We start from the raw sequence: 17982 nt of genomic DNA, 5'->3' as shown, positions 1-17982 counted from the left end.
TCAGATTCACCTAACATGTAATGATCACAATTTATGTCTAGCTTTTTACAGTTAAAGAAGAAAAATAAAGGGAAATTTCTTTTTTTTTTTTTTTAGTTTATGTAAAAATTTATTTGACCAAAATGTAGAAAAAGTGATACTATTACATATGACACAGTTGCAAGAATCTAAAGAAAAGTGTGGATGTGATTCCATTGCACAATTTGCTAGTGTATTTCCTGGGTAGTGTGGTGCTGAATAAATAGGAGTGGGGTGGTGGGGTGGGTAAGGGATTCAGATAAGCCAGATGCCCCCACACGCTGCTGGGGAATGTGGAATGTTCCAGCTCTGAGACGTTAACTGAGAAAAGAGAAGTCAAACAAAGCCGATACGTGCAGCCCTGTCTACAGAATCCTCCATTATCCAGTTTAATCAGGAGTTTCTTGGTGTTTTATTAACGTGGTCCCAAAGAAGAAAATTCAAGTCCTAGATAAGTAAATCTTCAATTTGCTATTCCCTGAAGTATGGAAATGAAGTTGGGCCCGTTTTTAATCTCTGCTGCCAGATAGGCCCTTTCTGCTAATAGATAGAAACTCTTTTGCTCAACTTATTAATGACTCGTCGTCTTTCGGATATGGTTGACCTGAATTGGACTGAACTCTACCATATTCCGGCTGAGTGGGTCATTACTGGAATGAGACATTTGCTCTTCAGAGAACTTTATTTTTATTTTATTTTTTTTCTTGAGATGGATTCTCACTCTGTTGACCAGACTGGAGTGCAGCGGTGCAATCTTGGCTCACTGCAACCTCCACTTCCTGAGTTCAAGTGATCCTCCTGCCTCAGCCTCCCGAGTAGATGAGACTACAGGCAGGCGTCACCATAATTTTTGTATTTTTAGTAGAGACAGGGTTTCGCCATGTTGGCTGTGCTGGTCTCGAACTCCTGACCTCAAGTGATCTGGCCTCCCAAAGTGTTGGAATTACAGGCGAAAGCCACCGCGCCCGGCCAGAGAACAACTTTAGAATGAAGGAAATACGCAAAAGAACATCACATCATGGATCTATTAATTACCGTCTATTAATTACTATATGTGGGTAATTATGACTATTACCGAAGCATTCTACATTGACTGCTTGAAAGGATGTTTGTTCTGCATGGTGGAGTGTGGAGAAGGGCCAGGATTCTTAGGTTAATCTATCTGTGGGTTATGACTTCCCACAGTAGCCACCCTGGCCCCCACCAGCCCTTTTATTGGCTTCAGATAGAAAATCCCTACCCATGTGATGGTCCCTATAGTTTGACCAACAGTTGACCCAAAAGGTTATGGTCTTTAGCATTTTAATTATATCCACGACTAGATATTGGGGTCTGTGTTCTTCAAAGTGTGGGGCTGCCTATTCTCCCAGGAACCAAGTGGCTTCTGTCTTAAGAAAATATGCTTATGAGGAAATACCCTGCCTACCTTAGGAATAAATGCAACTCAAGGAAGAAATAAGAGCTGAAAAAGCTGGTGCCATTTGGAAAAAAAAGGGAAGGAATGAGATTTAACTGGTGCTCAAAGCTTCTCCGATACAAAATATTTGGTCATGTATTCATAATTTGCTTGACATTTCCAGCAAAGCGAAGATGGCAATAACAAAAGGAACTTCACACAAGAGAAAAGAAAGACCCACGGAGCTCCGCAGTTTCTGTTGGAACAAGACTCCTCTGTTTTGCTTATATACAGTTAAGTTCGTTTAGTGTCTGATCCAGTGTCTGATGTAAGCCCACGTTCTCTTCTTTGGCCTGGGCAAGTTTCTCTTTCAGGTCATCAATTGTCTTTTCCAGTTTTGCAACCGTTCTCTCTGCAGACTCAGCACGGGTCTCAGCCTCTTTCAGTTTGTCAGACAGAAGTTTAATTTCTTCTTCATATTTGTCCTCCTTTTCAGAATACTCTTCAGAAGCAGCCTCCAGAGATTTCGGATTGTTAGTAACATTCTTGAGTGCTTCTTCCAGTTCGCCACATTTTAGTTCAGACACCTCCGCACGCTCCTCTGCCCTCTCCAGCTCACCCTCCAGGATGACCAGCTTACGAGCTACCACCTCGTGTCTGCGGTCAGCCTCTTCTGCAGTGTGCTTGGCCTCTTTGAGCTGCATCTCCTGAATTTCCATCTTCTCCTCATCCTTCATGGCCCGGTTTCTATCACCTTCATTCCTCTCACTCTCATCTGCAGCCTTTTCCGCCTCCTCCAGCTTCTGCAGGGCCGTGGCCAGTCGTTCCTGAGCCCTGTCCAACTCCTCCTCAATGAGCTGGATGCGTCGGTTGAGGGCGGCCACATCACCTTCAGCTTGCTCGCGTGGCTCGCGCTCGCCGTCCAGCCCCGGCTGCAGGCCCTGTGCTGTCTCCCGCCTCGTCCGCCTGCTGCTGCGGGGCCTGGATCTCGCGTTTCTTGGCTGGACTCGGCTCCGACCATAAAGGGAAATTTCTTATCCCTCTGAGCGGTATGCTTTCAACACCCCTTTTCCGTTTGTGTGTGTACGTAGTGTAGAAAGAAATGATTTGTGATGATCTGTGATGCTTTTCATACACTGATGTAATATATAAAAGGAAACAAAATGTGTGATATAAGGGAAAATGTCAGAAGTTTTAGATGCAGGGTAGATATATTTAAGGTTTTTGCCATTTGCTAGTTAATTATCTTTCGAAAAAGAATGCTATGATATTTTAAAGATTTTACAATTAAATCTTTAAAAATTTTCATTTTAAATCAGAAGCCAACATGGGCTCCCACCAAAGGATCCATGGTGTGCTTTGACTCAGACATGCATACTACCAAAAAATTACAAAAAATAAAAATGTCTAAACTCAGCTGCCCGTATCTCTAAGGAGAAATCTAAAGCCCGAGTTGGTTGACCTCAAATGATTTTCTGGATCCTAAATGGTTTTCTTTACATGTCATGTCAAAATATCAAAGATTGAAGAGTAGTTTTCAAATAATACCCCAAAAACGATAAAGGGAAGCGATGGGTCCCTAAGCAAAGATGGAGCACGGATGCCCTTCTGGCCCTGGCAAGGAGCGGAGCAGAGGGGAGGGAGCCTGAAGACACCAAGAGAAACTGCAGGTACTGTAAGTGTGACTCAAGAAGGTACAGATAAATTAAATTGTTTCAGGATGCCCAATATGAGATGTGAGCAGACTGAGAGCTGTTAGACTCAGAAACCCCTACTCACCCATCTGGGGAGTGCCCATGAGTTTACTTTTACCCTGTCGCATGCCACCATCTACATTTAGACATGAACTTGTTCAGGCAGACAATGAAAGAGCACATTGACAGAATGTGCATTTATCAAGAGAAGCTGAGTTAATCTGATAAGGAACATTTTAAACACCACCACCAATCTATACAGGGTAAGGTGAAACTAGTTTTCAATGAACAAAGCCACATTTGCACATTTGAATTGTAAATACAAACCATGACCATGCCACTCATATCACAACACTGCACTGAATCTTAGTTTCTTGTAAAATCAAAAGATTGTCCTGCTGAGAAGGTGCTTAGTATGAGGATAAAATGCTATTGTATAAATAACATACTTTGCAAATTAATGAGCGCTCTGCCAAATCAGCACTTATACCGTGAGCATAAAGAGAGAATATGAATTTACGTGGTCTAAATCCAAGCATACAAAAATCTTGATAAGACAAAGTTTGAAATGGAATTTAGCTTCTTTCTGGCTCAGGTTTTTAAAAAATATATTTAGTAAAATTAAGCTTTAGAAAGCTGTTCTCTCCTTCATTGGGAAAAGCACAACAGTAAAACATACCACCCCCTTTTACAAATACTTACATACTACCACCCATGACTACTATAAAAAGTTATAAAACAAAATCTGAATTATACAAAGGTTGCACTATCCAAAATTCATCACCAGCAAGCAATTCTACATATTGCTGTTTTAAACTCTTATGGAACAGCTTGACTTTGTAATGTCCAATAGTTTGCAACTTGATAAAAATATTAGAATACATTGAGGAACACTTCAAAAATTGAAACAAACAGAACTCATCACAGGTTTAGATTTAATTCCCTTGGTGGAGAATCCTGGCATTGAAATGTTGAAATTTCTCTGCAGTCAGGGTTGAAAACTTTGCCAGGGAAGAATGAAGAAAAGAGGCATGATGGCAGTGTGCCTGTCTTCACCTTGGATCTGGGCACAGAGAAATAAGAATATCTTTTGAGAACCTACAAACACAACTTGATCCTTGTGTGGTTTGGTGAATGCTTTGATTCTAAAGAGATGATTTAGCAAGGCCAGACACACAATTTGCCCTTTTTAAGGAGTTATACCACGCACCCAGAAGAGAAGTCTTCAGAGGAAAATTACACCAATTCAACACTCAATCTGATAGATAACAAGAAATAAGCAAATAAATGCATAAATAATAAACTCACAATATATGAAAAATATATAATTATATAATTATACACATTTGCTATAAATAAAAAATTGAAATTATCCTATATTATTGACTTTTTTACATAAATGATATTTAAACAAAGTGGTATGGTGGTGGTAATTAGTAATAATTACTAATAGGATAATTTAATTATGTTTGAGAAAATATAGCAGTATTTTATATTTCTGTCCTCTAAAAAAGCAATGCTTTAACTTTAAACTCTTTAATATTTAAAATCTGTAAGCCATACTATTGTATATTCTTAAAATTAATAAATGCATTTTTAAAACTTTCATTTTAGGTTCAGGGGTACATGTGCAGGTTTGTTAGATGGGTAAACCGGGTGTCATGGAGTTTGGTGTGCAGATCATTTCCTCACCCAGGTAATAAGCATAGTACCTGATAGATATTTTTTCTTGTCCTCTCCCTCTTCCCACCCTCCACCCTCATGCAGACCCTAGTGTCTGTTGTTCTCCTCTTTGGGTTCATATGTTCTTGTTTAGCTCCCACTTATGAGTGAGATCATGAAGTATTTGGTTTTCTGTTCCTATGTTATTTTGCTTAAGCTAATGGCCTCCAGCTCCAACCATGTTGTTGCAAAGGATATGATCTCATTCTTCATTATGGCTGTGTAGTATTCCACGGTATATATGTATCACATTTTCTTTATCCGGTCTACCATTGATGGGCATTTAGGTTGATTCCATATCTCTGCTATTGTGAAGAGTGCTGCAGTGAACATATGTATGCATGTGTCTCTATGGTGGCATGATTTCTGTTGCTTTGGGTATATACCCAGTAATGAGATTATTGGGTCAAATGGTAGTTCTGCTTTAATTTCTTTGAGGAATTGCCACACTGCCTTCCATAGTGGTTGAACTAATTTATACTCCCACCAGTCGTGTTTAAGGATTCCCTTTTATATGCATCCGTACCAGTGTTTCTTATTTTTTGACTTTTTAATGGTCCTTCCGACTGGTGTAATATGGTATCTTCCTGTGGTTTTAATTTGCATTAGAAATCACCTTAGTGATCATTAGTGGTGTTGACTTTTTTTTATGTGGTTGTTGGCTGCATGCATGTTTTCTTTTCAAAAGTTTCTGTTCCACAGTGGCTCATGCCTGTAATCCCAGCATTTTGAGAGGCCAAGGTGGGGAGATCACCTGATGTCAAGGGTTCGAGACCAGCCTGGCCAACCTGGCAAAACCCTGTCTTTACTAAATGTACAAAAATTAGCTGGGCATGGTGATGGGCACCTGTAATCCCAGCTACTCGAGAGGCTGAGGCAGGAGAATTGCTTGGACCCAGGAGACAGAGGTTGCAGTGAGCCTAGATTGCATTATTGAACTCCAGCCTGGGTGACAAGAGCAAGACTCCATCTCAGGAAAACAAACAAACAAACAAAAACCCAGAACGTATCTGGTCATGTTCTTTACTCAGTTTTTAATGGGGTTGTTTTGTGTTTGTAAATTTAAGTTCCTTATATATTCTAGATATTAGACTTTTGTTAGATGTATAGTTTGCCAAAATATTCTCCCATTCTGTAGGCTGTCTGTTTACTCTATTGAGAGTTTCTTTTGCTGTGCAGAAACTCTTTAGTTCAATTAGATAACAGTTGTCAATTTCTGCTTTTGCTGCAATTGCTTTTGGCATCTTCATCCTGAAATATTTATATGTCCAGAATGATATTTTACCTGAATTGTCTCCCAGAGTTTGTATAGCTTGGGGTTTTACATTTAAGTCTTTAAATCCATCTTGCATTGATTTTTCTATGTGGTGAAAGGAAGGGGTTCAGTTTCAATCTTCTGCATATGGCTAGCGCATTTATCCCAGCACCATTTATTGAACAGAAGGTTCTTTCCCCATTAATGTTTTTGTCAGCTTTGTCAAAGATCATATAGTTGTAGGTGTTTGGCCTTATTTATGAGCTCTCTATTCTGTTCCATTGATCTATGTGTTTGTTTTTGTGCTAGAAGCCCTGTAGTAAGTGTAGTTTGGAATCTGGTCATGTGATGCCTCCAGCTTTGTTCTTTTTGCTTAGGATGGCTTTGACTCTGGGCTCATTTTTTGGTTCAAGGTGAATTTTAAATAGATTTTTTCTATTTCTGTGAAAAATGTCATTGGCAGTTTGATAGGAGTAACATTGAATCTGTAAATTGCTTTGGGCAGTGTGGTCATTTTAACAATATTGACTCTTCCTATCCATGAGCATCGAATGCTTTTCCTTTTGTTTGTGTCATCTCTGATTTCCTTGAACTGTGTTTTTTAGTTCTCATTGCGGAGATCTTTCACCTCCCTGGTTTGCGTATTCCTGGTATTTGATTCTTTTTGTGTCAATTTGAATGAGATTGTGACCCTTATTTGGCTCCTGTCTTGGATGTTGTTGGTTTATAGGAATGCTACTGATTTTTTATACATTGATTTTTCATTCAGAAACTTTCCTGAAGTTGTTTATCAGCTGAAGGAGTTTTTGGGCCAGACTATGAGGTTTTCTAGATATAGAATTATGTCGTCTGCAAAAAGGGCTAGTTTGATTTTCTCTTCCTGTTTGGATGCCTGTTATTTATCTTGTCTAATTGCATTGGCCAGGACTTCCAATACTGTGTTGACTAAGAATGGTAAGAGAGGGCATCTTTGTCTTGTGCCAATTTTCAAGGGGAAATGTTCCAGCTTTTGCCCATTCAGTATGATGTTGGCTGTGGGTTTGTCATAGATGGCTTTTATTCTGAAGTATGTTCCTTCAATGCCTAGTTTATTGAAGGTTTTTAACATGAAGCGATTTTGAATTTTATTGAAAGCCTTTTCTGCGTCTATTGAGAAAATTATGTGTTTGTTTTTAGTTCTGTTTATGTGATGAATCACATCATAAATGTATGTATTTTTAAGTGGAGAGTATAAATAGAATTGAATATTTCTACAATTAATAACAAAGTAACAATGACATTGATTTCTGTTCCATAATGTGGTAGAAAGTTTACTGTTTTGGTTTCCTTTTGCCATAACTTAGGGTATCCTCCTTTTCCTTTATGTAAAAGTCAAATTAAATACAGACAAAGCTAAATGAAAGCCTGACTTGCAGCTTTTCTCTTACCAAGTTCACATTATACTGATTCTTGGTGTTGGTCCAATACAGAAAAATCAAGCTAAATATCTTCCCAGCAAAACCATTTTAACTTTTGGAACATGTAGGAATTTATTTGTAGGAAAAGCAGATTTTTGACTTGGAGGAATTATTTTCCTTTACAAAAATGTTCATTCACTTTGTATCTACAGGCTTGTTTTGGTGGAACAGCTGTTTGTCATTCACAATCAGCATCTATAAATCCATCATAAAGACTATCCAAATTTAAAACATCCATTGTTTGTAAACACTTCAAAACATATTGGATGTCATCAAAATGAAACCCCTCTTTCTCTGGGAAAATGGTTTTAAAGCAAGATTTAATCTGTATTAATGAAATTGAAGTTGGTTTCCAAATATTTTGTTTAATAAACTAGAATTTCCTGTTTAATTTGGCTGCCCTTTACGTGTATTTTTGAGTTCTGATGCAGTCTTATTTATGCCAAAAGTAAATCACTTTTTCATTGGATGAGTTTTTGTTGCAACCTACAGATGGCATTGAACAACCCTAGGGGAGTGAGTTCATCCTTTCCTAGACAACTTATGGTATTTTCCAAGATCATTAAACAGTTTTGGAAAAACAGCATATACATTTCTGATTTTCCTTCATTTCTTTTTCCATCATCATCTTCAATGTATTATTAAATTAGAGAAGAATATTCTTTTTTCCCTGAATTTTGAATATATGATTTCATGGCAGGTATCTTTAACATCTTCTCTATGGCCAGCAACATTGATAACACGCTTCTAGGCACAGGTATAGCAGAGTTATCTTCTTTCATTTCTTTAAGCTAAAAAAATGTTGAGTCTTACTATGTATTTTGGGCAAACTGAAATGTGACCAGAATTTTTCCTTATAAAACACCACCACAGGTAAGCAAATCATTTTACACAAAAATGCATGCAGGCTATGGAGCAGGTAGCACCATTTTATTTTTATGGGTAAGAAGTTTATAGACTAAATGGAATTGGCCAAATTTTACCCTTGCATTTTCTGCTGAAGATGCACATAGATAAGCGAAGTTTAGTTTCTAGGTGAACAAGATACCAACTATCTACAGGTTTACCGTCTTCATGGATACCAAGAAGATCATTTGAAACTATATAATTGTTTCCTTTTGAGTTGGTACATGGTAAATGTACAAATTTCTGGGATACAGAGTGATATTTTGATTCATGTATACAATGTAGAATGATCAAATAAGGGTAATTGGCATATCCTTCACATTGAATACTTATCATTTGTGTTGTAAACATTCAAAATCTGTTTTTCTTTTTGAAAATACATCTTTATGATTAACCATATTTATCATACAGTGCTACAGAAGACTGGGGCTTATTTATCCTATCTAGCTGTAACTTTGTATCTGTTCACCAGCATCTCCCTTTTCTCCCCAGCCCCCTACTCTTCCCAACTTCTAAAGACCATAGTTCTATTGTCTGCTCCTATGACCTCAGTACCTCATTTTTCTTTAGTTCCAACATATAAAATGAGAATGTATAATATTTATCTTTATCCCAGGGAATGGTTTTCCAGAACATTTTTTTTTTTTTTTTGTGCTAAAACCAGGACAGCACTGGAAAAACCAGGTATGGCAGTCACCCTACATTCAGAGTAAAATACTAGTCAAAAGTATAGAGCACGCTTTTCAATATATTTCCTATAATGTGGAACCCAGAGCCAATATCCAAGAAAAAAGGAATATGGGTGTGTTATTGGCAATAGCTTATAGTGTCTTGCAAAAAATACCTCCAAAAAAAGTTCCTTAAATCGAACAAGTCTCTTGAAAGTGCCCACCTTTCTTTTGTTCTTCCTTGATAAGGGCATATTGGTGTCACCTTTATCATTTATGGGATGTGCAGTTGCAAGCCAGGAGGCGGCTGCTGCCCGAGCAGAGGCTGTGCTCTGTTTCCATCGGCAGTGACTGACCCATGAGTGCCGATGCAGAGCCCTTGGCTCTTCTGAGTATCTGCGTCCTTCATGCCAGTGTGTGCCTGATGTGTTTCTTTCCTTGTAACATGGTCAAATCAGAAGATACTCTTCTTTCTTTCCACTGGAAGGATAAGAGATCACTTGTGTATTCTTGGAGTGGTCATGGGCTGGGATAAAATTCTGATACAGTGCAGGTGATGGTGGAGGTGGGTCTCCAAACCATCACTGCAGGACTTTTTCAAAAGTCCCTCATATAGGCACCATCATCTCAAAGTCATGTATATGACAGTGGAAGCTCTTGAGGCTTTTGAAACATTCTTCTTTCTCCCCACCTTCTCACTTTCTTGAACCCATACACTCAAGGACTTTCCCAAGGTAAAATGCCAGTGTATTAGAATTGATGTTTCATACAAGGCATGCCAGGCACTTCAGTTACACTGGAGGAAAGGAAATAGCAACAGAACAGTTGCAGTCATGATTTTCCTGAAACATTTTCTACAAGTTTCAGTTATAACATTGCAACGACCATGTCAGCTACACCAGGTTATGAGAAAGAATTTTGAAAACATGCTAGCAAAATCTTTCTAGTAACCATCAAGAGAAAAGAGACTTAGGAAACTGACAGAAGAGACTCATATTGGGTGTGACTTCTTCGTATGTTTAATAAATCATTAAATATTTAATACATATCTAACACTCCAAGGTCTTCATATGTTAGTGATTTTCTCTTATACTTTGTATTAGGTGCTATAGGGATTACTATGCTTGGACAATTTGATTAGAGTATAGCAAAAGTTATGCTAGGGGAGGTACCGTGCTCAATGAGACCAAATAGAATTTTAATCAGCAAATTGATACTATGTACAGAAATGTTTCCAATATTTTCTATTGCTGATATGTTTGTACACATTGCTCATCAGTGCAAATACAATATAAAGTGTTTAAAGTTCTTCAAATTATTTAATAAATTATGCTACTTATTTTTTAAAAAGTTATTTTCTAATTTTCAATTGAGACAAGTAGGAAAAGCAGAGTGATGTTGAAGCCACATTTTTCTTGATCTGGATTTTGTGGTGAAATTAAATACTTTCTCATTTAGCTATATGAGTAGACTTACATATGGAAAGGTATCAAGCATATATGTGAAAAACCCTATTGTGGGTAGGATTAGATATGCATAACAAATTAAGAGGTTTGTATAATGACCATTTTGTCATGGTGGCTTCAGGTGGGGGGAAAAACCTGTAAAACATTAGACTAGGCCAAAATTGAAGTGCTTTTATTTTGAAATTAAGAATACACAAAACTGTCATGAAATAATAAAAGTATAGCCCAAAAGGTGACTATTTTCTTAAAATTAAAATCTACATATAATGGCATAGATACAAGTTGATGAGTTTACAAACATTACCTCTGCTCTCCCCCTCTCTGCAGTGCCCTGGTTGTAGGCTGGACCTTGGCTTCTTGCTTCTTGTCGTTATGAAAAGTTTCCAGCCTCATTAGCGTTGATGTGCTGGGAGGTGCTCACCTCTGGGAGGGTGGGTTGACACCATACTTTTGCCTTCTGTAGGGGTCCTTATCAAACAAATGAAACTTCCTCTGTTGGATGCATTTTCATAGCCACTTGGATAATTTTAATGTGGTTTTTGATGCATGGGACATTTATGTTGTCAGAACAACAGTTTTGCATGATTTGTACAAGAGCTTTTTATGGCTTTTAAAAATGATTCTAAAATCCAGAAGAGGTTTAGCATGAGTGATGGGTAAATGGGCCCAGTAGGAGAAATTGAATATCAGGGAAAAGTCCTTTCACTTGTGAATGTAATTACTGTAACTTTGGTAAGGTCTAATCTGCTAGTTTTTAAGCTAAGTAGAAGAACTGGACATAAGATTATAGCTTATAAATAAATTATATATTTTGAACACAAAAGCCACCATTGGACTGTAATAATACATTACATTTGTACATAACTCATGGTTTTCAAAGTACTGTTACCTGCATTATTTAATTTGACCTTCACAATCACCTTGAGGTTCAGGCAGGAATAAAAATATTTGTACTGTCATACAACAGATGAGGAGACTGAGGCTCAGATAGGATACAGATTTGAGCAGAATTTTTATAAACTTTTCTTGAGATTTTTAGAGTTGCTCATGAATGAAATAAACTTCACCAATTAAATCCATAGGATTTCTTTTTTTACTTTTTATTTATTTTTCTGGGATGAAGTCTCGCTCTGTCGCCCAGTCTGGAGTGCAGTGGAATGACCTCAGCTCACTGCAACCTCTGCCTTCTGGGCTTAAGCAATTCTCCTGCCTCAGCCTCCCAAGTAGTTGGGATTACAGATATGCATGACCATGCCCAGCTAATTTTTGCATTTTTAGTAGAAACAGGGTTTTGCCATGTTGGCCAGGCTGGTCTCAAACTCCTGGCCTCAAGTGATCTGCCCACCTGAGTTTCCCAAAGTGCTGGGATTACAGGCATGACCCACCGCGCCCAGCTCATAGGATTTCATAGTTGGAATTAACAGAAGCTTATTCCATCCAGCAAGATGATCATCTATGCAGAAAAATTATTGAACAGTCCCTATTAATTAAATGACTCTACATTTAATAAAAAGTTATGTGGATGCGTAAGAGAGAAGCAACAATTAGAAGAAAGGGACAGGCCACGGTAGCGATTCACTCTCTCGTCTGTGGTTTAGAAAAGTTCTATTCTAGCAGACATATTATCAAGAAGTGGTTCTCAAACTGTAAAAGAGAGCAAGTGATATGGTATTTATTAATTCTGAAGAGCTGAAGTACCATTAGCAGACAAGGGCTTAAGGCAGGCAAGTCGAGTGAAGTTGCAATATGGCAAAGAGAAGCATATTGCTTGAGTATCACAGAATTCCAAAGAAAACTGAAGGAAAAAACAGACAAAAGCATTTGCTGGTATTCAGTTTCCCTTCACAGAGATTGGATGTGTATTCACTATAGTTAAGATGTGAGGTTAGGGGAATAGGTCTCCTTTGCAGTTTATGGCTGGTAAGCAGGAAAACAAATGGTAGAATAAAAGCCAATGGGAAATTTGAGGAGTGTAGAGTTGGAGTTAGGGTCAAAGCAGTCAGTTTGAATTTGCCAACAGTAACGATTTGAGTAAAGGCTCAGGATACCAAATAGATCAGGGTAGTGGAGGCATTCATCATGTAAAGGGGAAGGTGGCTTTGAAATGCTTGGAAGTATTTGTAAGTAACAACAACAAAAGAAGACAAAAAAACAAGGGTTTTGTATTTGGCTGAATCATATTAAATTTTCATTTTTGTAGGACAAAGTAGGTTGAATGACAGCAAGTTGATATGGTTTGACCCAAATGCATTTCTTCTGGATTGTGTTAGTTATTTACCTTGATAGAGAAATGATGCAAATAAACAGGAAGTGAAAGGCTCAGAAGAGAACGTAATATTTTCTCTTCAATAATTATAGGATATTACATTAATGAGAAATATTTACCATTATAAAAAATAGAGATTCAGTAATTCCCCTTTCCTCTCTCTCTCCATCCAAATTTGAGCTCAATCCCTGCACTTCATTCTCTTCTTTGACCCCCCTCATTCCCACACCTTAAACACATTTCACTTTTCCTCTTCTTTACCTCTCTGTACTCCTTTCTAAGACTCAATGATCAATTGCTAAGAGCTGCATCTCAAGCAATGCCAGTGGCAGGGATGTGAACTTGCCCAGGCTCTGGATGAACTCACTAGTTGATGGTAATTTATGATATTGGCACATCTAAGTAGAGAAGGAAAATGCATTTCTGAATGAAAGGCTGGCAGTTAGTGTTGTTCTAAACAATGTATTTAAGGGGAAATAAAAACTCCTTTTCACTAAATATTAGAAATTGAGTTTTACTGTTCTTTTTAATACATAAATGGATATTTAGCAGACATGAAGCAGAATCAGATTATTGCTTGTAATAAGATCCTTTTCTATAACTGAAAGAAATAGATCCTTGTAATAAGATCCTTTAATGGATATTATCCTTGTAATAAGATCCTTTTCTATAACCTTAAGAAAAATAAAACAAGTAACAGTAATTTTATCCAAAATTTGTTTTTACTTCATCAAATTATAGCATACATATAGAAAAGTTATAATGTGCAAAACTCCTAAATGCACCTGCAGTTCAGGGGATTTTCACACCACCGACAGCAAGATGTGCATTATTTCCTACAGTTCAACAGGCTCCTTTGTGCCTATCCCTAGTCAATATCCCACAGATGCAGCCACTATTTTGAATTTCGTTATCGGAAATTATTTTTGTCTGAAGTACAAATAATTTTTCATATGGAAACTTATTCTGTATAGCTTTGTAAGCATCTTCATGTAAATGTATTCAGAACAAACATCTCAAAAACTAAATCGAAAACATTTGAGACACACATGACTCAGAAAACAAACAATTTACCAGCATGAAGATTCAGATTTTTGATTGAGATACCACGTCCTGCCTGTCTGAGATGACCTGAGATTCTGAATATGGAGGGCCTGCGCATTGTGGTAGCTGTTTTGGTCTTCAGCATCTGTGACATCTGTCAGTTTTTTAGAAGCCACAATACCTCCCCCTAGAAGGGAGCTTTCCAGAATGAGCCCTGTCCATCCCTGGAGGTAGATGAAGAGGAAGCAGGCATGTGAATTATTCATTACCAGTCTCAGTTTCTCTTCCTGATAAAATACATGGTTTCTAAGATGAGAGTTAAGGCAATAGGTGACTATTTAAGCTGAATTTATGCTGGCACACCTGTCTACCAGGAGGGCATTTGAGAAGAGTTGGCCAATGCAAATCATCCCAGAGAATCTGGGCTTTGTCATCTGACTATCCCCATGGCCAGTTTATCCCCAGCTTCCAGGGTTTTGTGGACTGCAGCATCTTGGTAGTAAAGACACCAATATCTCAGGTCTTAAGTTATGCTCTATATGTTTGATGTACAGTTCTTCCACTTATTGGTAATATAATTTTGGGCAAGAAACTTACTGTTTCTGAAATTCAGTGTGATCCTCTGAAAATGCGAGTGATTCTATTTGACATTGTGTTAGAAATTTAGTGAATTAACACATGTATGATGCTTAGAAGAGTGTCCTGTGACATATGCCCAGTGGCCGGGATGTGAACCTACCCCAGGCTCTGGATGAACTCACTAGAGTTCATCCGCTTTGCCTGAAAATCATTACACTTGTAACCATGATTGAGCCTTATCTTAGCCAGGCACTATGAACCCAGTTTTGAGGGTGGGGACTTCACATCTGCTCCCATTTCTCCTCCAGACCTCCGGATGTGAGGAGCCTCTCCTCCACCTATCAATACTTTGGGTCGGCTTTCTCCGTGTTTGCTCCAATCTTCCCTGTGACAGCCTGGTGAGGTCCAATGAGGAAAGTCGGCAGGAAGTTCAGAAACCCCTAGCTCTGTGGTCCCCAGGGCTTCACTTTCTCCTAACCCATATTCACCCTTTAGCAATTTGTTACAGTTGTTGAATTACTGAATTACTGACCTTCCTACTGGGTCTTTTGGCATGCAGCAGGGTCTGTCTGTCCAAGGAAGTGCCTGCTGAAGCCCTGTTTATCCCTGTAGGTACCTCTTTCCAGGTTTTGAATTAATGATTTGCCATGTGACCTCGATTCATTGATGGGTTCAGGACAATACATTAATTTGTGACTGTCTAGATTTTTCTTGTTATAATGACAAAAATGACTCTCTATAATTCCAAGTTGAAGCTAGAAATCATTAATTTTTAATTTTCCTTTTTATTTTCCTAAAGTACTTAAAAAGTGATGTAAAGCCTGATAAATACTGTTTAGCTTAAATCCATAAGTTTCTCTTTGTAGCATTTTTGTTAGTGTTTCAATTCAAATACCTTTTATAATTTTCAGATTTATGTACAACTTAGAACATGATCCGTGGAATCAGAGTGTTTTGATTCATATTTTACTTTCCTGTTGTATGATTTTGGGCAACTTATTTAACTCTACTCACTGGGTTTTTTCATTTGTAAAATGGTCATAAGGATAGTAATACACATGTGGTAATTTGGAAAATTAAGTAAAATGATACATGTAAATCATTTAAAAGAGATGGTGGCAGTATTAAGAAGGTAATACATTTCAGTATTATATTTATTATTTGGAACACATTTAATAACAATACAACAGAATATTTTGCTAATCCTTTTTGATCATATTATCTTTCATTATCATGTATTTGGTAATATTTTCTTCCTTTTTAAAATATTATTGTTGTATGGTTATATTATATAATTTTTGTATATGTTTATTAAATTATATAAAGTAGCATTATATAAAATACATGTATTTCATAAATATATAATTATGCAAGAGCCTTTACATTATATCACTTTAGACATAATTTTATATTTAGATACCTATCCATACTGATGCAGGTAGACAGTACTGATTTTACCTGTTGTATAATATTTTGCCATGAGACTATTTCATAATTTGTATATTTATTTCCTTGATGGAGTGTTAGATTATATCAACAATTTCCTTACAAGCAAAGCTAAAAGTAGATCCTTATACATGATTTCTATTCACATGTGAATATATTATGAAGCATTTTAATGTCACAAAATAGAAACATCTTTTTAAAATAGGTATTTCCATATCTTTTTTGGAGTGTTTTAACCTATCAGCTTTATATGTGGATTCCTGTTTCTATACATCCTTGTTCATATTCACATTAGTAAAAAAGAATCTCTATATATTCTGGATTTACATATATCCTTCATTGAATTATTCAACTCATTGTTGCACACTATTTAATTTCAGTAGATGTTTTAGGTAAATTCCCCTCCTGACTTCTTTATCTTTGACTTCTGTTTGTTGGCCGTTACTGTTTTGTATAAATTTTGAAATGAGTTTTTTCAAATTCTAGAAAAATTCTTGTCATAATTTCTCTTGGAACTGTATTGAAGTTAAAGATTATTTGGGGGATAGCTTTCTTTATGGTAAAGTCTTTGGTGTATCATGCAAGTATTAGATTATTCTCCTTATAATCTTCTATCACTTTTATTCATGAAGACTAATATAATTGTTTTAGAACAAGTACCATGAATGTTACCCTATTTTGACCAATACTGTTGTAGGAGATCAGTCAGAGTGGTGGGAGAAACTATAGGGAGAGGAACAGGCCTTCTGAAAGGTCAGAAGGCTCTGCATAGCTTCAGGGGAGAATAAGCTAAAGGCAGCTGTTCTCTGACCCTGAGGCAGAGGGCAAGGACTAGGTACAAGGAAGTATAGGGGAATTTATCTTAAATAGGCTTGTTTACTCATGTTGTCCAAAAACTGACCTTTTATCATCCACACGCTCTACTCCCTGAAAGGGTGAACAATGTTAATTACCCACAGATTGTTTTTGCTGCAAGCTTTTGGCATTATGTCTGTACTGAATGAAAGCAAGCAATTCTGGGTGTTTGAGACTGCTCACTCTTTGGCCACTACTGCCAGGCAGTCCCCTAGCTGCCCTTACACTGCATACCTGTGTCTGAGTACTCCTTTCATCCATTGCTCGGCCAGGGTCTGGGGGCCAGACCTGGCAGCTGGTGCTCCGTGTAAGGAATACCACAACAGATTGTGACAGAACACTCGAAAACAAAGGTGAAGTGACTGTGCAGTAAGTAATTGGTGCCCCCTCAGGATTTCCAAGTTCAAGGGAATTTTCAAGCTAGGGTTTCATCATGGGAAAACAGTTATCAGCTCAACAGCAACAGTATATAAAAGTATTGAAACAGTTGCTTAAAGCTAGTGGCACCTTGGTTTCGAGGCCCAATTAAGGCACCTAATGCAAACTGTTGTTTTTCATAACCCATGGATCCCAGAAGAAGGCACGCTAGACCTAGAGCTCTGGGAACAAGTGGGGAGAAATCTTAAATGACATCATACACAAGGGCAATGGGTCCCAGTAACATCTTTAACCTTGTGGGCCCTAGTTAGAGCTGCTTTGGCCCCACTCTACACAGAAGAGCCTAAAAAAGGAGAAGAGGAAGAACCATCACCTACCTTACCATCACCTCCTCCTCCTCCCGCAGCCCCACCATTACTGAGTAAAGATACCAATGAGGAGATGGAGGTTTTTCCTGAGTCCCTTACCCCAATAAATTGGAAAAAAGACAGGGGATACACTACAATTATAGGACCCTGTCATAGGCAAGCAGCATTAGAAGAGGAGTTCTTGGCCTGCCCTGCAATGTAAGATCAACAAGGCAATCAGGTACATGAACGCATTACTTTCAACACTTATAGAGAAATAAGAAAGAGCATTAGAGAAAACGGAGCCACTAGCCCATTTATAAAAGTATTAATTGAGGCCATAGCAATTTCCATATGACCCTGTGGGACTGGTCAGTATTAGCTGAAACAACTTTAGAGGTCAGTCAAAATCTTCTCTGGAGGGCAGAATTTGATGAATTGTGTGAACAATAGGCCAACCAGAATCAATTGGCTGGGCAAAACGT

The 17982-nt window shown here is 37.7% G+C and overlaps 1 protein-coding gene across 1 annotated transcript; it reads right to left on the bottom strand.

Annotated features, from left to right (window-relative positions):
• Positions 1-1433: 1433 nt before the first annotated feature.
• Positions 1434-17565, bottom strand: LOC102140314 (uncharacterized). Its single transcript, XM_045398972.2, is given in 6 exon segments — positions 1434-2368; positions 2370-2550; positions 12281-12377; positions 14757-14960; positions 17007-17192; positions 17533-17565. Coding segments are annotated over 6 exon segments (1371 nt in total). The 3' UTR covers positions 1434-1698.
• Between the last annotated feature and the right edge of the window lie 417 nt (positions 17566-17982).

The sequence above is a fragment of the Macaca fascicularis genome, chromosome 8, assembly GCF_037993035.2.
Source record: "Macaca fascicularis isolate 582-1 chromosome 8, T2T-MFA8v1.1".
NCBI classification, from domain to species: domain Eukaryota; kingdom Metazoa; phylum Chordata; class Mammalia; order Primates; family Cercopithecidae; genus Macaca; species Macaca fascicularis.
The sequence above is the reverse complement of the archived record's forward strand: the minus strand, read 5'-3'. Positions and strand labels throughout refer to the sequence as shown.